General features: G+C 48.6%; 1 protein-coding gene across 7 annotated transcripts in view; it reads right to left on the reverse strand.

Moving 5' to 3' along the window:
* The window catches only part of TCF7 (transcription factor 7), a 69751-nt gene extending 51840 nt beyond the window's left edge, over positions 1-17911 (reverse strand). For 5 of the 7 annotated variants that reach the window (XM_051794107.1, XM_051794105.1, XM_051794111.1 and 2 more), the window contains exons 1-3: positions 17165-17911; positions 17004-17070; positions 16492-16601 (exon numbers count right to left, since the gene is read on the reverse strand). In XM_051794107.1, the coding sequence (XP_051650067.1) occupies positions 16492-16601; positions 17004-17070; positions 17165-17362 (375 nt within the window). In that variant the 5' untranslated portion in view covers positions 17363-17911. The remainder of the gene's footprint in view (positions 1-16491; positions 16602-17003; positions 17071-17164) is intronic. The other 2 variants (XM_051794108.1, XM_051794106.1) reach the window with 1 other exon arrangement.
* Positions 17912-21670: the final 3759 nt, after the last annotated feature.

Genomic DNA, 21670 nt, shown 5'->3' on the forward strand with positions numbered 1-21670 from the left:
TCCCTAACGACTGTGGAAAAGGAATTGGGAACGGCAGCAATCACAGGAGACAGCGGCTGCCAGCGCTGCTGAGTGATATTTACATCAATGTCCTGCCAACAATACCATTACTGGATTATCAGGGTGGATTAAGCCTTTAGCCAATTACCCCGACTGGTAAATTGTAGATTGTCTAGACTTTTTCATGTTCAACAACATGCATGAAGTTTCTCTTTATCGCTGCAGCATCACACGATGCTCTTGTGGGATGTAATCCTGTGCCTCCCCGGGAGGTTCAGGTGAGCCCTGCCTGCAGCTCCGGGTTGCCTTAGTGTGGCCCTGTGCACAGACAGATTTATTTCAGACAGGATTCTCATAAATTCAGAACGACTTCCAAATTTCTTGACTAGGAGATCAAAGAGGCGAGCATTTGCTTCGTGCCATCTGGGGAGCTGCTCGACAGGGCAACGCAGTCTGGGGAGGGGGGAGGAGAAGGGAAAAAAGCAAGTCTTGGAGATTATGCCCTCAAAAACAAACTCAAATGCCACCCTCACATTAAAAAGCACTGGTTGGCAGTAACAATTAATTTCTTAACTGAAACCCGCCCAACTGTGTCCAAGTGTTTTAATTTGCCTATTGCTACAATATGCAAGGGAGCTGGCAGTAATGGATTTGCAATTAAAACTAAAACTGGCAAAGAAATCGCAAAGCTGGCAAAAGAGCTAATCTGCAAGCCATGATCACAAGATTACGAAGTGTTTATGCACATGCTAATTACCCGAGCACATCGCTGAGAATGGCTTGTAGGAGAGAGCACTGGCTTTGCGTGATCTAAGTCCCCGGATCCACACGGCCAGCCCAGTCGGCATCCCACCTGCTTCCCACAGCTCCCACGGGCTGGGGAACGCAGGGAATCACCGCAGTCCCTGCGTGAAAGCAGGAAGAGGGACAAGGGACTGACAGGCAGAGGGTCCCTGTGCCATCCCACATCACAGCTGGGGAAGGACGGGTGACAATCTCCTCTCAAGCAGCAGTCACTGGGAGCTGTGTCCTCGACTAGAACATGGAGACCATCGGTGTGAAATTAAAATCACCCTGAATAAACCAGCACCCAGTTATTCACCCTTTCATCCTGCTATCTCTTGGCTCTATAAATAGTTATTCCAGCAGGTCCTGGAGACTGCTGGTTGCACAGCACACAGCCCCACACCACAGCCTCCGAGGGCAAACAGGCACCTACTGCCACGGGCATGAAACCTTCACAAATTACCTGCAAGGGACAGGTTGGGAAGGGAAAAGGGCTTAAAAAGTGATCAAACATCCGTGCAAATAGCTCATAACAGCAAGTGACAGTGGTCAGGCACCGTGAAGAGCAATTTTGAACCACAGGAGAGGATTTCAAGGAGAAAACAGAGTGGAAGAGTAGTCCCAGAATAAAAGGCTGCTGGGAAAACTGAGATTCTTTAATATATAGGATTAAGGATTGCCAGTATCCTCAGGGAGGAAATGCAAATGGGGTTTAGACCATTTTTTCCATAAAAATTAGGAAGGAGAAAGAATAGACTTTGAAGTTCAACATGTTAGCAAATGAAAGCAACAGCAAAGGAGACACAAAGAGAAAGCAAGCCCTGGACGCCTGGAATTATGTCTTAAACACTTGGTACCGAAAGACAGAACCTGAGGTGATGAGGAGACTTCCCTCTATGCCGTGCACAGATCCCAGAAAATCTCTAGATTAGAAACTGCCTGAGAAAAAAAGTATTGCACAACCAAGGCAGGATGGAGTTGAGCATCCAAGCGGGATTCTTCCTGCCTTATTCAGCCAGACTGGGAGGATGAAGCTGCTGGGAGTACAGGAGGGAGCACACGGTGTGTATGCCAGGCTGCTCTTGGATGTGTGGAGCAGGGAAAGGTTCTCTTTGCTCCATGAAATGGTGGCTGGAGCTGGCACAGAAGGAGGGGACAATCAACAGGTACCTATGGAGATGTGAGCAATCCAACGGGCACCTCTACAGAGCTTTGTGAGCTCGGTTGTGTTGATGGAGACTGATCATTCCCGACACCCTCATGGCTGCACAGAGGTGGTGAAGGACCAGGAGGACACTGTGAGGACACACAGCAACAGCCATTGCTGGGTCTGGTAGAGGATGGACGGTCTTTGTGGTGACTCCTCAGAGGTATCAACGGTCTCACTTGATTCTGGGAGGTGGCTGAGATGGGCAGTTTGTATTTGGCTGGTGGTCATTCCAAGCTGTGTACTTGTGCAAGGCAATTACAGAGCGAGTTCAGCCCATCATTACTGGTGGCCATGGAATGCCATGTGTCAGGAAATGGCACCCGACCATCACTGGTGCTGATAAGAGCTGTGGAGTTAATGGGTGCTATGGAAAGGGAGGTTCAAGAGAGAAGTGCTTCAAAACTTGGCTTGGAAATTAATCTATCCATCCCTACCTGTAATGCACTGTCAAGCAGTTCATGTCCAGCTATTGGGGTAACTAAGTGAAACTCGGGAGTCCATGGCCTAGAGGAGATGATGCACCATGGTAAAGCAAAGGTGATACAATATTGGGTCCTTCAGACTATGAACTCCACGGCTCTAAAGCTGCTCCTTGCTCAAAGTCATGTGTGGACTCTAAAAGTCTAAAGATTATAACACAATCACAAAGACTTCTGTTGCTTTTTTTTTTCTTTTTTTTTTTTAAATACATTTGAGAGAAATTTTTCCTAACATCCAGGGATTTGGTTGGCTTCTCTGTACTTTTTATCCAGCACCTAAGCCAGGCTCTGCTGCTGCTGGGGTCTGCCATTCTGCCTCTCGCAAGGAAAGCCCCAGATACAACTGTTGCCTATTTAGAGTCATCTACAAACCAGTTTAATAAAAGCTGACTGCATCTGCTTCCATGTTATTAGTTCTGCCCCAAAACTCTGTTCCTGGCAACACAATGTTCCACGCTAATGAGCCAAATCTTCCCCTCCCATGGCAGTACTCCTAAACCTCCACACCATTCAGTTCACAAAGTTACCACCCTGTTTTTCCCTCGGGGGAGGGAAGGATTGCAGCTGCAGAGGGGGTTCTTCAAATAATATGAAGGCCAAAGATCTGTGGGAAAATCTGCTCTCAGACAAATAGCACTTGGGGGCATCTGCAGAGAGAACCAGCCCCTCTTTACTTCTGTCTGGGTCCCACGTCCTTCTGGCAGCCGAGTTTTTTATGAACCAGGCTGCCATTAATCCCCTGCCAGTTCCTACACCCTACCATCCTCTGTGGGCAGACAGCACCGAGTGGGAGATAATGCTGCAGGGAAGTGGTATTTACTTCAGCTGGATTTTGTGGCCTTTCGGGAGAGTTTCGGCTCAGGGCAGTTATTTCTCACCCGCTCCTGCTGCAAACAGGAGGGATTTGGTGCAGGCCAGGAGATCAGGGTGGCTTTTCCTAGCTCCTTTTCCAGTGAATTTTCACCCATTCTTACCAGTTCTCTCCCTGCAGCCCTGAGCGTGAGATAAACAGCGATGCGAGGCTGTCGCGCTGCAGTGATGCTGCCCAGATTAAAGGGAAATCAGATAACTCATTACCTAACTGAAACTCGCTGCTAGACTGCTGGAGAGGGCGATAACATCTGCGAGCTGGAGGACTCTGCTGCCCTGGCAGACACCCTGCGGCACCCCAGCTGAGCTGGGGGGGCTGCACCCCGGCCCTCCCGCCCGGCTGCCTCCACACCTGGCGTGGGGAGATGCCTCGGGACGCGGAGGTGCCGGGATGCAGAGGTGGAGATACCCAGGATGGTGAGATGCCCAGGATGCAGAGATGCCCAGGACACAGAGATGCAGAGATGCCTGGGATACAGAGAGAGATGCAGAACCTCAGCCACCACAGACACGTGTGGTTTTGGCCTCCCCACACTCACACCTGGAGCCGCCAGTAAGGAAAGTTCAGGCGTGGAAGTTGACACAGGCACAACTGATGGCTTTAATATTCTACAAACGATGCACTCCTAGAACAGTCATCTTTATCCCATCGTGCCGGGTTTCCTTGGGATTCTGGAAGTTGGACTGAACTCATCTGACCGCCTCCACTACTTGCTGTCTGCTATAAACCTTTCTGCACCCCATGCGACAGCAGCATCTCCCTGGAAAAGATTTCATCCACTTCAGACTTTGCCTCAAGCCATTAGCTGACAAACTGGCAGGGAACTACTGTTAACAAATGATTTCCTAGAGATTACTGTTTAAGTAAAAAAGGTTCCAAGATAAATAGACTCATTCTTCATGACAAGGAATTTGAATTATGCATCCAGAGGTTTGGTACATGTGTCCAAAAGCTACGCCGTGTGATCCTGGAGGTTGTTCTCATCACCATATTACAAGTGGGTAAATAAATGACATTTTGTCCCTGGTTTAATAAGGAGGATTTGTGCAGCTTGTGTATTTCAGACATGTTGGACCATCCCATCACTGTTCCCATCCAACTAATGCCACTCTATGAAATTACTGCTTAGGCCAAAAAGGTGACTTGTTTTTAAAGCAAGAAAAGATGCCAATTGCCTTGAAGGAGTTGTGGTCTTAAGGCCACCTGCAACTCCCTAGAAGGTTATGAAATTGCAATTTGTTTAATATCTTGAAGTAAATGGTCTAACAAGCAGCACAGATTACTTGTTTTTGGCTAGTCCTTCTCTGATCGCTTCTGACACAGCCCCTCTCGCAGTCCCCTGCGCGGGATTTTATGGTGTTTTTCAGTATCCATGTGGCTGTCCCTGCAGTGCTCTCCAAACATCACTTACACATGAAATGATACAGCTCCACAACACTCCTGGGGGAAACTGAGTCACAGAAAAACAAGCTCCTGCGGGACCGGGAGCAGGAGCCGGGATAAAACCACGCTTCCTCCGCCACAGCCCTGCACGGCAGTTACAAGACTATCCGGTTCCTCTGCTATAAAACTTGGTAACATGCCTCACTTCTTACCTGATTTTGAGAACATCCTGTGTTAGCACATAAACAACTGGTGCTGCTCGTGTCTGTTTATCTGGCTACTCACCCCGTCTGCCACGGCACCTGGTGCTCCCGGGGAAGAGGATCCCGTATCAAACGAGCTCCTGGGCGCAGGAGACAGGCAGCTCCCGCCCCCGGGCACAGCAACGCACCCACCCAGCACCCAGGCACTCACCACTGGTTTCAGAAGGAAATTTGGGTCAATAGTGATTCCTTTTGATAGGGGAACTGATCTTTCAGGGATTCGCTGCAGCCTGCCTCATCCATCACTGTGCATTTATATGCAGATCCGTGTGTAAGATGAGCAGAATCACAGGATATTCTGAGCTGGAAGGGACCCAGAAGGATCACTGAGTCCAGCTCTTAACTGAATGGCCTGTACAGGGATCAAACCTGTGACCCTGGCATTATTAGCACCATGCTCAAACCAACTGAACTCATCTCGGTACAAATATCACATTATAATTTGAAAACATCTTATTTCGTGAAGTTCGAATACATGCATGTAGTTATATACTATTTCCAGTAAATGTCATTAACCAAACAACCAGCACTGACATATCAGGTAATTTTCTGTCCTCTTGAGTCAAGAAATTAGATTTTCCCTACGACAGCTCTTGTATTCAAGTGCTGTCCTAAGTCCCAGTGAGGGATATTTAGTGCTTTTACCTGAGTAGTGAAAAACTTAACTTGCCAGATAGAACCTCAGGTTCAGCCACCAAATTAATCATAGAGAAAAGAAAAGGGCTTAGGCACAATGTCAGCTTCAAGCCAGAAGCATTAAAAACTTTTTAGCTTTTCTAAACCCCACTGTCTGTTGCATTATACAGAGCATGATGACAACAGGAGCCAAAATGTCTTAGTACTTAGTTGCAAATAGATCCTTAAATGACTGACAGTGTGGAAATCAATGCATTTACTCTATAAAACTAATGCCTTGTCAAAGTGTTCCCAGGTCCCCTAGTCCAGGATGTTCCAGGGAGCTAAGTCAGCAACAGCAAACCCACTTCTGTGATGTCACTTTACAGCATTTGGTTCTTCAGAGTTTCCAACAGCCTGCAAGAAAATCAACTGATCAAGCTAAAAACTGGAGAGCCTGTTTGCACTGGAAGAGGACTCCAGACCTGGACAAGGGAAAAGAGCTGCCCTGAAGTTAAAACAACCTGGAACAACTGTATGGCTCCCTGTAAATCCCTTGGAGAGTTTGTATCCTGCCCCACGACAACCAGAGATACATCTGATTTGAATGAAACCTCAGACTTCATGATTTTCATGCCAGCTATTTCAGAAGCAATGTAATTTTCTACAGCACCCTGTTATTTCACTCACCATCTCCACAGATTTTGCTCCAATTCCACAAGCAAACTTATTTTGAGGATACAGACTGTTTCCAACTGGTTTTAGAAGGGCCACACACTTAAAATCGAGGACAGGCTCCAACCACAGCCTTCAGCCACCCTCATGTGAAGGTGCACATCCCCATCATAATCATGTAGCTTATAAAAGAAAAATGCAAACGAGAGATCAGCACCGAAGATTCCAACGTTCTTCAGAAAACCATCCCTATAGTGATGCTTTCAAACAAATAACGAGCTAAAACCGAAACACAACAGCAGTAAAGTCAAATCTGATGAGCTCTTCAAAAAGATATCGAGCGATATCAGCTGGCAGGACTCTGTTGTGTGTCCCAGAGCTACGGCAGTCGATCCCAGCCAGGGCTTTGCTGCGAACACACCGAAGCCAGGAGGCTGCAGCCTTTCATATCCCAAAACAAAATCCAAGTTCTGATCGCCGGGATGAGGAAGAAATTCTTTTGTTGTGAATACACTGCTGTGTAATTACTGCAGATTTACCTCGTTTACTTTCTTTTGAATACTACAGCAGATACAAAGGCTGGGGAGATGTGGCAGCTTCTTGTGTTATCACCTAATGCTCCAGGTTTACATTCTAAGACTTAGTTCCCCAAAATACCAGGGATGCATGTGTCTGTTGAAGGAAAAAGAAAATAATTTCCCTGCTAGGAGACAGGGAAATACAACTGATGCTGCCAATCACTGCCAAACTGATAGCAAAGAGTTTCATGTAAAATTAAAAAAAAAAAAAAGTAATTTGCCCATTTTCTCAATAAAATCAAGGTTAGAAACATGGGGATAAGATCAGAAAGGAATGCCACTGGGTAAAGGACTATTCATGGGACGAGAACATGGAAAATTCCATAAAGCACAAATGTTGCTAAGAATATTCAAAAGTCAAAGCTTTCTGTGGGTGTGCATGCATAGAGATGTCAACACAACTATTTCATGATCACCGAAATTGCTACTAGCCTGCATCCTCTCTGAATGGCTATTTTTAGGACCCAGCCTTTCATGTGGTATAATGATGTGGATTTTACAAGAGCATTTATAATGTGTTTCATATGGTGCACAGTCCTGGAGAAATTGCTTTATATCAGAGAAAGTCAAACTAAAAGGTTTGGGTGTTTATTTTTTTTTTTAAATTTTATTTCTTATTTTATATTATTGCCTCTAGTTTTGATTTTGGCTAATACACACATTTTAATTTATCTATTTATTTAATTTATCTAAGCACTCCCAAGGAATACTCAGCACAGCACGATGTGATCTTGCAAAACATCACTTGGATTTCGGAATCCACATATCCCTTTGGATGGTGAGATTCCAAAACTGGCAGTGCCACACTCTGTAAGTTGTAGCAGGAAGCCAAAGCTCAAAGGCCAATTTTCATCCTGGGGTATGGTGGTGTCAGGGATTGTGCTGTGTCTCCCGTGTTAGAATCCCAAGCCAATGACTCCTCTCCACTATCTCCACTCCTGCACCAGTAATTCCAGGGCAGCAGCATGTTAACAAGGGCCACCTCATCAGCCTCTCCATGCTAAGAACAACAAATTTTCATGTGGTAGATCTTACGATGGTTTATTTCCTAAACATGAAAGGAACCTCCGCAGCGCCGTCTCCTCAGTGTCAGAATAAAAATCCCACATTTCTGCTCCTTTCTGAGCATTTTGCTGCAAAGAGACTCTCCCCAGCACTCCTTCCACAAGTGCCTTTATAATCACATCTCTCTTGTGCCCATTCAAACACACTTTATAACCTTGGGCCTTCACGTTTTACTTTTGTGTGAGTCCCCTCAGAGCACAACCTCAGTTTACGCTACTCCTCGGAGCAAACCACAAACTCAGCACAGAGCAGACAAGTTGAATCACTTAAAAAAAAAAGGTCTTTTTTTTGGTCAGTCCATGATTACTGTGTAGCTCTTCAAGGCAGACGTGTACTTTGTATATTATATAGTTCCAGATTCTTCAATGGAACAAAGGAGATACTGTTGAGACGGTTTTTTGCCTATCATTTAATCAAATGCAAAGTTGTTATAACCGGAGGGGAAAAGTGCTCCAGATTCTAGTATCCAGTTTTACTTTGGTTTCAGAAACTTACCACAGCATTGTTGAGTTTATTGTTTTCTTTCACAAAATACTAATTTTGGGACCCCGTGAAACACAATGAAGCAGATTCCTTTCGTGGCAGCTGAGCTGTGTTTAGCACAGAGGCGGTGGACGGGAGAGGAGCAGTGGTTTAAAGACACTTTGGTGACCTCTTCCCCAGCACTTCCAGCCAGCAGGATGCTCTGCATGGGGACAGCTGATTTTGCCAGGTTTTGCTAACCGTCATCATTCTCAGTACTGAACAAGTGTCTCACTTCCCCCATAAAATCACAGAGGCAGTGGTGGTGGAATAGTCCTTTATAACTTTTGGAATGGTCATAAATGGTGTGTCCAGAGCAGGCCAGCCGAGCTGGGGAAGGGTCTGGAGCACAAGTCTGATGAGGAGCAGTTGAGGGAGCAAGGGGGACTCAGCCTGGAGAAAAGGAGGCTCAGAGGTCACCTTCTCACTCCCTCCTGACAGGAAGGTGGAGCCAAGTGGGGGTCGGGCTCTCCTCACAAGTAATAGGTGATAGGATAAGAGAACATGGCCTCAAACTGCACCAGAGGAGGCTCAGATTGGGTATCAGGGAAAGTTTTTCACTGAGAAAGTTGGCAAGCCCTGGCACAGGCTGTCCTGAGAAGTCACCATCCCCAGAGGGATTTAAAAGACATGTAGATGTGGCACCTGGGGACACGGTTTAGTGGTGGGTTTGGCAGTGCTGGGTCAACAGCTGGACTTGATGAGCTTACAGGGCTTTTCCAGCATAAATGACTCTATGATCCTAAATCATAAAGACCCAAAGGCAAAAACCAGTGACAAAGCAGCGCTAAGTTGTTCCACAAGGAGGTGAAGGTGAGAGCTCCTTGTCCAAGATCATTAACCAAGGAACAGTTCCCTCTGCAATCAAGCCTCAGAGGAGCACGAGGTTACAATCCCCTCCTTTAAGGGATGGAGTGGGTGGGTTTGTGAGCCACCAGCATGGGCTGAACCGACAGGCTCACGGTGAGAACAGGACCTTGGGTGACGTTCACGGAGGGTTTGGTCCAGACTCTGCAGGTTCTCAGGACACCTCATCATTCACCCCATGAAACACCCACAGTACCCAGGGGCTGGAGGGAGCCGTGCCCTCCCGGACACACCGCTGGACAAGCCAGCAGGCGGAACAGTCTCCACTGATTCAGCTGGATTGAAACTGGAAAGTAGGAAGAGAACAGCTCTGCATCCTGTTACCAACCCTCTGAGTCACCCGTCCTCCTACCAAACCTTTGTTTCATCCTCCAGACACAGAGTCTAATGAGCAAGGATCATGTTATAGCCTATTTCTTAAAGAGAAATTCGAAGAATAGCACATGAAAGAGCCTGGGGGGGGGGGGACTCACGTCCCAGCTCAGCACCAGCCTGGGATTTGATCAGGCTGAGCAGCTTTCCCCGCCACAGTGGCTCTGCAAAGAGCTCAGGAAGTAACTTGTACCTACTCTCCTATTGCTGTGCCCTCCACCCACCATTGGTAAAGGATGAGGTAAGAGCATGTGTACATCAGGTTGGGAGAGATGCTGACCTAAGCCATCTCCTGGCTCCCAGAGCAATGAGGTGGAGTGGCAAAGGCATGGGAAACCAAGGGCCCTGAACAACCCAGTGGGTGGCATCCCTGCCCATGGCAGAGAGTTGGAACAGGATGAGCTTTAAGGTCTCTTCCAAGCCAAACCATTCTGTGATTCTATGAAATGAGCAGCAAACGAAAGGAGAGGGAGCTGCAGTGGCTGTGGCCAGCCCAAAACCTCGGAGGAGTGGGATGAAGAGAAGCTCCCACATTACCAATGCCTTCAAGAAGACAGTGCTGAGGACGTCTGTCATCTAGTCCCTCTTCAGATCAATAGAACAGAGAGGAGAGGACAATCCTTGAGGATTTGTTGAAGAAATTTTCTCGTGACTCAGACGTGGTGCAGGAGGTTTTAGTAACTAAAGAGCAGCATGTGCCTGACTGTTGTTCACCCAACTCCAACCTGTCCAGCAGAGCCTCCCTGTGCTCACAGGTGCTCGGGTCCTTCCTCCCCTCCTCTGTGAATTGCCAAGGGGGCTCAAAGGTCAACCCCTATGAAACAAAGACTAAATTTGGCCTTGATGAACCACAGCCAAAAGGCAGAACTGCAGGCACGAAATTAATGGCAAAAATGGCAAAACTGGTGGTGTTTCTCAGCACTAGACTTTGCTCTCCCAATAACCACCATGCCATGCACACACAGACACACACAGTCCACGCCAGATTGGGATCTTAGGCGTGCAGCTCACACCACCTGAATCCCGAAATCCTGCTTCCCTTGCAGATCACACCACAGATAGAGAGGGTTCAGCCTGTGATTAGGATCTGGTCCTTTGCAGATGATCTTTGACAGCAGGCAAGGGAGTCATTCCTACGGAGCCAGCAATGTCTGTTTAGTCACAGGAACACACCAGGGTTACTGGGCTGGGTACCTGGGAACAGCACATCCCACCCTATGGATTGGTCAGGGGCTTCACCCCAACACAGGAATTCAATGGTGTCTGTGGAGCCATGGCAGGACTGAGGAAAACATGAGTGCACTGCAGAGCTCCTCCTGCTCTCCCTTCTCTGGGTTACAGCTCCACATACCAGACCAGCTCTGCACTTTCATCTCGGACGTGCCACTCAAACCCAAATCACTTTGTTCTTCACAGTTAAAATTTCAAAAATACTAATCATTAACATGGATGAGCTTCGAGAACTTGAGTTGATGTTAAGTTTTTGCTTTTCTCTCCAAATTCTCAGCCAATTGAGCTCATAACACTTCACAAACAGCAACAGTTGGAAGCTTGCAGGAACGGTGCCTTTACCATACACATCTCACAGCAACTCCCCCCCCCAAAGCATCCCATGCCTGGGAAGCCAGTTCCAGGGTAGCCTGTGAAGGAATCCCAGTGGGAGAGCAGATACTGTTGAACTGTCTGAATCACGTGCACACTTATTCACATGCACAGATTTACATAAAACTTGCTTTTGTTTCCCTGTGACATTTTTCTTTCTCTTTTTTTCATTCCAAACAATTTTAAAAATAAGGTTATATTAGACCACACACAGGCAGTGCTGTATCATGTCACTGCTTCTTAAGCAGAACTCTCTAATTTATTTCAAAGGGAAGTTCTGCTTCAAAATTGAGGGTGTGATATGAACTCAGAAATTAACACAAGAATTTTCCTTGGGGGGGAACCAAGACTGAATCAGACATGCAATAAATGACCTCGGAAGCCCTGTGCCTTGGTACATCCACCTATCCAACATTATGCTTTAACGTAAAAAATTATTTTCATTATTATCTTATTTCAAGCTAGGTAGAGGAGCTGAAAGAATTTGGATTTGCTTTGGTCAGGAGGGAACAAATTACTCATCTGTCTGTGTGCCAGGAGGTCCATCAGCAGCCGCCGCGCTCCTAACGCTTTCTGCCGGGAATGTGACAATTGATGGGGACAGAGCACCGTCCCGGCGAGGTCCCGCAGTGCAAACCCTGCTGCCAGGGAACCTGGCTGGGATGCTGCTCTCCCACAGCAACAGGCACTGCTGGGAACACACCGAGCTACTGCTGGCTTCCAGCTGCCTTCCCTCCCTCCCTCCCTCCACGCACATCTGGAGAGGGATGCAGCAGTCCCCTCGCAGCGACAAATCCCCGTCACACGGCGGCTCCGGGGAGTTTTCCCACTGGTTTCAGCAAGATCAGAACCCAACACAGGAAAAAGCAATACTAAACTATTGCCCTGACAGTGCAAGTCAGGACAGAGAGACCTCGCAGAGAAGCAGCTGAGCTGCAGATTTCCTTCCGCCAGCTGCTGCGGGGGCCACAGCCTCCTCCTGCCCGGGGATGGGGCAGCCCTGGGGAAGGGGATGCAGCAGAACCAGCCGTGTCCCGGGGCTCAGGGGCTGCTGCCTCAGCTTCGGTCCGGCAAAGAGCAGCTCCAGACTGCAGCTCTGTGCTTTCTGACCTCGTGTTAGACATTTGGGGCCCGTGGCCCCAGGCCAGCAGTAACTGCACTTTCATCTTGCCCTGCCCAAGGGGACATTTCAAACCCTCTGAACGAGCTCCAGGAGCCCAGCGGACCACGGGGACCAGGCTCTGAGCAGGGGCACTATTTGTGAGTCCTGCTGTCTAATCTGGGGACTTGAGCCATGCAGGGCTGGGGAGGTCCCCCCACCCTTCTGCTCCCACGTAAGCTCTGGTTAGACAACTTAATAATTAAGAAAATGAGGCAGTGTCTGTTTTCCAAAGAAATGGAGGCTCTTGGACTTCTGTTTTTCATACAGACAGAAAGCCCAGCGCCTCAGCTTCACATATAGAACATTTTAATCCTGCCTTCACCTCACATGCTCAGCACACACACCTGAGGTGCACAGAAGGTGTGAGGAGCACCCCTGGGATCTCTTCTATCAATGGGAGTGGGGAGAACTTGTGCCCTACATAAGGACAGCATGGCTCATTCCCCTATTTTATAAACCTATTTACAAAAGGAACTTAAAGGAACTTATAAGTGCTCCTTCTACCATTTAACTACCACATGGTACAAGATATAACAATGTTCAGAAAACCCCCGCAGGTCTAAACTCAATTATACAACTGTAGCAAGAAAAATATTTTAATCTGATCAAAGTGTTAACATGTTTGACCATGTCTGACCTCTAATGTTTGTAACCACCTAAAAGGCTGATGTTCTTACTAAGGATGTACCTTAATTTGATTTAAAGTCATTTGTACTATTTAAAAAAGGATATAGTTTTATGATTTTATATTTAATTTAGAAAAACAGTTCCTCAACTTGCTCATATTCTTTGGAAGTTTCTCGCAGGTTTTTAACCCATAAATCCCATATATTTCACTCCTGGAAAAAACTGGACTTTGCATGAGACGGGAGAGTGAAAGTGGAGCCATGAAGCACCATGCACACAGCACCTGAGAGCCAGGTGAGAGCTGGCTCTGCTGGGGCCTGGCAGAATGTTGGGGTTTCAGGTGCACACGGGCTGTGCTGAGAGGCTCTTGACACCCTTGACCTCCCCAGCCCAGCAGCTGATGGGGTTCACAGCTCGCTCCCAAAACCCAGGCTGGGCCCACTGCCTTGAAGCAGCTCCAGGAGCACTTTGGCTGCACCCCCTGTGAAAGCTCTACTGCCAGTCCAGGAAACCTGTGCCTGCTCAAAGCAGCATCACTCCAGCTGAATTATCCCCCACTGGCATTTGCCACCTGCGGCCGAGGTGGCCACCCTGCTGCAGGGAGCTCCTGCCACCCTCCTGCTGCTGCTGGCCCTCCAGGGACCATCAGCTGGGCTTGGCCTTGCTGCTGGTGGCAGGTACCCAGACACCTCCAGAGCATCGCTCTGGAGCGGCACCAGAGCTCGTAAATAACACGAGTGGGTGTGTTTTGGTAAAAAGAGGCAATTTTGGCTGGGAGATGCGGGGAGCCGAGCAGGATGCTGGGGTGAGCAGCCTAACAGTTAGTGGCTACAACCACCTTGAGGGAAACAAAGCAGAAGTGATGCTGCTGAGAAAATCAGAAAGCAAATAGGAAAGCAGCACTGCCGGTAGCAACACACCCACCCAGGCAGGCACCGGGGCTGCTCCAGCAGTGCTTGCAGGGCCCTGACGGGGTTCGTGGGGAGCCCACCGAAAAAAGTGTGGTTTTACAGAGCGTTGCAGGGCAGGGGCTCAGCCCCAGCCTCGGCTGCCCCTCGCCTTTCAGGGAGTTATACTCTGTTCTCAATCAGGGAAATTACTATTTTCAATGCAAAGCCCTGAAAGTTTGCCAGAGTACTCTTGGGTTAATCTTTTAATTTATATATATTTTTTTTAAGATTCTAAAATTAATCCCAACTGCAAACAACCGTTTCCAGGAAGCCTCATTAACCAAAATACAATCTCCACTATCAAGAGCACGCATGGCTGTGATATGTAATCCCATTCACTCACACAACCTTCCTCCCCGACTCTACTTGTGCTAAAGTGTTAATTAAACACACTTTTATGGATGGTTAAGTATCTGCAATCTTCGGTCACAGATCTGACCTCCCCAATTATTGGAAGCAGCCACCAGATTATAGCCCACACTTCACATAATGTACACAGCAGCAATAAATCTATATGAGAGCAATCCATAATTTACCATGATAACCTTTGCACAGTCAATGGAAACACAAGACAAAATTGCCCAGAATAATACACTGGAATAGCTATTGCAATAAATTGAAAAACCACAAGACCAGCCTTCATCTGAGGAAGAAATCTTCCCCTGTCTGTTAGGTAACAGACTTTTAGCTGAAAACATCAAATCAGCTCTTTAAGTCATACAACATAAGCCACGGCAGGACCTGAGCAGGCCCAAGGGCAGCTGGCTGAGGCACTGGATGATTTGGGTGGCTCTCAAGGGGACTGGATCATTCCTCCTCTGCTATTTCAGTTTTCTCCCCTTTGAGTTCTGCACAGTCTACTTACTCCTGTCTGCTGCTCTGACAGTAATCACTTGGATTTTATTCCATTATCAAGGGGAGAGGCGATTCCCAAACCACAACCTACTTTTCAGCCTAACTGCTAATAAATAGGCTATTGCACTTTGCTGCCCATCTAGGAAGAGTTTAAGATTAAAAGAAATATTCCACTACAACAAATAGTTGCTGGACTAACGTAACTCTGAACTCACCCAGATTCTATCCCAGGGAGCACACTAAATGTGTTTCAATAAGACAAATTTAACATAATTTAAAATTTATCAGGAAGTGAACAGCTTCATATTTTAGGGGATGGGGCAGTACCTGATACCTGGATGAAGGGAAACAAGGTGAGAAGCACCAGAAGAAATGCTTATTTGGGTTACACTGGCCCTGCCTTGCAAACACATCTTTTCCTGTTGTAAACTGAAGGAAGACTTCAAAATTTAGGGACAGAGCCTCAGTATTTGCAAACTTTGGCAAAGTCACAGCAGCCTGCAGCCAGAGAAACTGATTCCCTGGGAAGAGCTGAGCTGGGTGCAGGAAGGTCTCGCAGGAACCCGTCTCCTGCTGCCCAGGCCAGCTGGGTCAGGTGTGAGGGTACGGCACTGATTCCCACAAATAAAATATTGAGTTCCATACCCCACAGTCCACCAATTTTAAATAACACCAGTTTAACACCCTCCCCCTCTTGTGAACAAATGCCTGGAATTAAGGACGGTTTTATAGATCCTTTTAAACCTCACCCCTTTAAAGGTTAAAAATCTAAACCTGAAATAAACCAAATTACGTTCCGTCCTCCCTTGCCGACGGCTGATGCAGAATAAAGCAGAAACAAACGCAGCAGTGCTGGCTCCCCAGGAGCCACACCAGCCCCAACCGACTGCTGCAAAGTCAGGACAGTGTTTGCTGAAGTTCTGATAGAGGCGGTGACGGGAAAAGACAGCTTGTGTAGAGAAGCCTTTAGTTTAATCACTCACGTAGCAAAACTTAGAAACAGTACGACACACAGAATTACTAAAGCTGATTTAAACCCAGAGGGAAAAACTTTACAGCAAGAAGTCAGGAATAGTCCTCCGGCAGCGTGAAGCCTTTTCCTACAAACCTCTATTGCCATTTCAAAAGCACAAGACCCACTTTTTGGGCCATCATCCACCACAGAGCCCTAACCCACAGCACACCAGAATCTGGCTGTTTAACAAGCAGACACATCGAGCTCAACTTCAGCTGCGGGACACATCCCTGAACACAAACACCAGGAGCTGCTCCTTCCAAAGCCTGTGACCCAGAAAAACGAAGGGGCATTCTTCCATTAGACATCAGGGTTTGATTGCTGGAAGAGTAAAGGCAAACCTAGAGGATGGGGAGGTCGGGAAAGCAGCTCCTCCAGCAAACTCGGAGCCAAGCAGGCGCTTCCTGCCGAGCATCTCTGCCCCTTCCCATGGCTTCTCCCTTCGGCTCGGACGGAACAGCGCCCAGGTATTGCAGAAACTGGGCTCCCATTTGTTGGGAAAAAAGCACATGTAGGTGCCTGCACAATACCCACAACATACTTCAGCAGTGAGAGAGGCCATGAAAATTCTCCACGAGGAGAGGAGGAACTCACCAGAGGTGACATAGATCCATTGGGCAGATACGGATCTGAGAGCATCAGGAAAGGGTAGCCGGAATATGCAGATCCTTTATACATCCCTGGGTCCTGATGTTTCATACCTGCTGAAATCAACGTGCCCTGTCAAAATTGGCCTAACGACAGGTGATTCCCCTGCCTGTCGGGGGTCCCCAAAGAGGTTACAGCATATTGTGGGAGTCTTTTTGTCCTGGACTCCCTGGAGAAGGTGTTGAGGGGTGCCAAGGTACCCCATGGGTGTGGGATCCCAAACTGGGGACACTGGGAAGCCTCGGTGCTGACAGACACAGCTTTCCCACGGGGGGCTGTGGTGGCCAGGCTGACATCCCTCCCTCCCGGGGGATGACAGGGTGATGGGCTGGGGGACCGGGGGGATCACCACCCCGGGGAGGGCGAGCACTGGACAGGGCACACGGGGGAAGACCAGCGGGAACCGGGAACGAGGAGAGGGGGACACACGGAAACACGCGGGGACTGCCGTGACTAACCATCATCCATGTGGTCCGGGAGCTTCTCCTGGTAAACTCTCTGCGGATCCTGCACTCGCCGGAGGGCCTGCATGGGGAGGAGAGAGAGGGGCAGCGCGGGGGCGGTGGGGAGGGGGCGCGGGGCCGGGCGGGGGGCGCGGGGCAGGGCCGGGCTCACCCACCTCGGGGTCGGCGGCGGCGGCGGCCGGGCTGCCGCTGCCCTCGGACTCGTTCACCAGCGAGGACTTGAGGTCGGCCAGGTCGCGCTCGGTGAAAGCGTTCTCGGGGATCTTCTCCTCCTGCTCGCCCTCGTCCTTGAAGGCCAGCATCTCGTCCGTGGCGCCCAGGTCGTCCCCGCCGCCGCTGCCCAGCTGCGGCATTTTCCTCCCGCCGCTCCCTCCCCGCCGCGCAGCAACTTTCCCGGCGAGTATTGTTCTCCCGGATCAAGCCCTCCGCAATTATTATTATTCTTTTTTCCCCCTCCCTCAATTATTTTTTTTTCCTCCTCTTGGAAAATAAACCAAACCTATATGTAAAAAAACTTGCTCCCTCTTGAATTTCTTTTTTTCTTCCAGAAGTTTTTTCCTCCCTTCCTCTTAACTTTTAAACTTTTTCCTTTAATTTCGCTCCCCGCTTTCCAAATTCCCTCGAAACCCTTTCTTTAGACAAAAAAAAAAACCAAACAAATCAGAATCGCTTCTCCCCCTTCTTCAGTCTTTTCCTCCCCTCCCCGCTTTCCCCCGTTCCCCTCCCCGCTCCGGCGGCTCTCGGGGGGCTCGGCAGGCTGCGGGCGGGCAGGAGTCGCGGGATGCCGGGCTCCGGGCCCCCCCCGTGCCGCCGCCGCCCCCCCGCCCTCCGAGCCCCGGGAAGTTTGGCTGGAGCAGCGGGCGCCGGCGGCTGGCGGAGCACGGAGCGCCCGGTCCGACTGTGAGCGCGGCGGCGCGGCGGGCGAGCGCTGCGACATCAAAGCGGCCGCCGGGTGATTGGCAGCGCCGGGGAGGGGCCGGGGGCGGGCACACGCGGGGACACACACACAGGGACACACAGACGCGCGGACACGGGCACACATGCTCCGCCGCACACGCGCCGAGTCCCTGCCTTAAAGGGATGCTGCGGCGGGGTGACCCCCATCCCGGCCCGGCTGCGGGGTGGGCAGCGCTGGGGGCTCGGTGCAGCCCCCCGGGTGTGTGTAACGTGTGCTGCACGCACAGGTGTGCACACGCGTGTCTGCTCGCACATGGGCACACGCACCTGTGCCCGCGTGTGCGCACAAGCCCACGCTCACACGGGCCTGCACACACATCTGTGTGCATGCATGTGCTGCACGTACATCTCTGCACATGAACATGCCTGAACACACCTCTGTGCACACACACACAGGCCTGCACGTGCATCTGTGCATATACATGTGCTGCACGTACATCTCTGCATGTGAACATGCCTGAACACGCCTCTGTGCACACACTCACAGGCCTGCACACGCATCTGTGCATATACATGTGCTGCACGTACATCTCTGCACATGAACACACCTGAACACACCTCTGTGCACATACAGAGAGGCCCTCACACACATCTCTGCACACCCACGTGCCTGCACACACATCTCTCCATGCAGACCTCTGTGTACACACACCTGTACGTGCACCTGTGCCCACCCACCTGCACACACGCCTGTGCACACCTCTGTCTGCACACGTGCTTGCACACACACTTTGGCACACACTCAACCTGCACACACTGCTCGTGCCCACACTGTCCCTGCAGGTGTCAGTGTACAGCTACACAGACCTGTGCACACACATCAGCACACACAGCTGGCACACGGGAGTGATCCCACATGTGTGTGCACAGCCGTGGGATCGACACACAGCCCCAAACACACCGGCAGAAAGGAACATACAACTGTACCCATCAGGGTGCACAGCTACAGTCTGGCACACACACATCTGCACACACACACACATCTGCGCACACACACACCTGCACACACACACACCTGCACACACACACACCTGCACACACACACACCTGCACACACACACACATCTGCACACACACACACACATCTGCACGCTCACATTTGCCCGTGAGTCTGCAAACACAGGTCAGCAGCACACAGACAAATACAGAGGACAGAAGGCCGTACATGGAACTGCAGACACACATCAGCACATACGTGTGTGCATACTGAGACACGCCAGGACATATATGTGTGCACACGCACGTCAGCACATGTGTGTGCACACTGAGACACATCAGGATGTGTACACAGTCACACACTGAGATATCAGGATGTGTGTGTGCACAGAGAGACACACATGAACACATGTACATATGTACACAGTAAGACATCAGGATCTGTGCACACAGACACACATGAACACATGCATATGTGCACACATGCACATATTAACATATAGCTGTGCACATACAGACATCATCATGCATGTGTGCACACTATTACATCAACACATGTGCACACACACACGTCATCATGTATGTGTGTGCACACACAGACACACTTCAGCACGTACATGTGTGCACTGAGACACATCAGGGCATGTACCCGTACACACAGAGAGACATCAGGACACGTATGTGTTCACAGATAGACACACATGAGCACATACATGCACACACTGTGGCATCAGGACAAATGTGTGCACACGCTGATACGCATCAGGGCATGTACATGTGACACAGGCACACACAGCACACAAACACACACACACGGGTCACACATGAGTGCACACACACACATGGGTCACATGTGTGCACCCACAGATCATGTGTGTACACACACACACACACGGATCACATGTGGGTGCACACAGAGATCACATGTGGCTGCATACACACACGGATCACACGTGTACACACAAACACACACACAGATCACATGTGTGCACACACAGATCACATATGGGTGCATGCACACACAGATCACACCTGTGCACACACAGATCACGCGTGTGCACACACACATATCACACATGGGTGCACACACACAGATCACACGTGTGCACACACACACACAGACCACACACGTGTGCACACACGCGGGTCACACGAGCGTGCCCTGCCCACCCGCGGGCACACCATCGCCCCCCGGCCCCTCGGCAGCACAGACGTGACGTGGGGCTGCAGAAAATTATTAGTTTTCCTGACTGGCCCCGAGGGTCAGGAAACACGAAATTACCATCTTCGCAGCCAATTTCGGAGGCACTAGACACTTGTGTGTCGGCGTCGGAGGGTTTTTCAAGCAGTTCCCATGGAAAAGGAAACTCCCCATCTCTTCTGATCACATACGACAGGTCCTGTGCATGTCTCCGGTAGCTTAAAACAACACACCGATATTTATTTTCCTTAATTAAGATTGCATAAGATAGCCCTGGGTCCTGGAGACTTTGCTACAGACTGTAATGACGCCATGTAAATTGTTTTTTATGACCCAATATACAACATATTGTCACATTCAGCCCTTGAATAGGAAGCTAAAAATCTCGGCCCCTATTTTTCTTGTTAATTAGGGTATTATTACTAGGGATATAATCTCATTACTTTTTGGGGAGGAGAAGAACTAGTTGGAGCCACTTTGAAAAGTACTTGAATATATTTAAATGAAGCAAAATCCGTCTTTCTGCTAATTGCTGATTTTGCATGACATAGAATTATTGTTCTGATTTCGGGGGCACAGTTGATGCAGGGCTGAAGGAGATGAGAGGGGGGAAGGATGCTGTTTGCTTTTTTCCTGCTCGGTTTTCTCCTCCAAATGAATGAGCCGCCCCATAGGAAACTCCGTCTGCAAATTTCCATTCTTTTAAACATCCCCAAAATAAAACAAGATGCAGCCACTTTGAGGAATAATCATTTGAATGAAATATTTGCTACTTTAAGATTTTTTTCCCCCTTCTTCTTTCAGATGATCCTCTTGTTTTGCATGTGAAAAAAATCGTCTGAGATTTACAGCCCTCCCAAATGGAGATAAAGCCTTGGCAATGAGTTGGAAACCTGTTGTAATCTGTGATCCAGGAAACAAAGAGCCTCATTAATGCAGAGACTTTGGTGAGCCTTTGATGTTAGCTAGCATAGCATTCACTCTCAGTTCCATTTGCATTTAAACATTCATAAAAACATCATCTCTGCTTCCTTTGCCTTAAGCAATTTAGGAGTAAAGTATAGCTTCTATTTAAAGAAACCCACTGTGGTGAGGCTTAGAATACAAATATCACATAATCTTCAAGCAGAGCAAATATTTTATCCTACATTTCTGGTGGGCACATTTAATAATATTATATTTAAGACCCAAAATAAAAGATCCATCTTATTTTCATTAACCTTACACCACATATTCGAGTCAGAAGAGAAAACGGGCCCTGTTAATTCTAAATATACTACATTCCAATTTGTGGAAGGAAGAGAATCCAGAGGATTTTACATTATTCACAAGAGCTGAATTTTTGAAAACTGGGTGCCTACAGCAAGGTGCCTAAATCTGTATTTAAGCACACAACACTGAAAATTGTGAACATCAGGTTTATATATATATATATATATATATATCTAGTTTTCTGAACTGCAGAATCTTCATCCTGGTTTTAGAATGGAGTAGATAGAGATTTTAAAAAATTTAAAATTTTATTTTTAACAGAATTATAAAAGTAAAACACTAAAAAAAAATCAAA

Source organism: Manacus candei, unplaced genomic scaffold (genome assembly GCF_025592945.1).
Source record: "Manacus candei isolate 608988 ecotype Guabito, Panama unplaced genomic scaffold, ASM2559294v1 h1tg000037l, whole genome shotgun sequence".
In the NCBI taxonomy this organism is placed as follows: Eukaryota; Metazoa; Chordata; class Aves; order Passeriformes; family Pipridae; genus Manacus; species Manacus candei.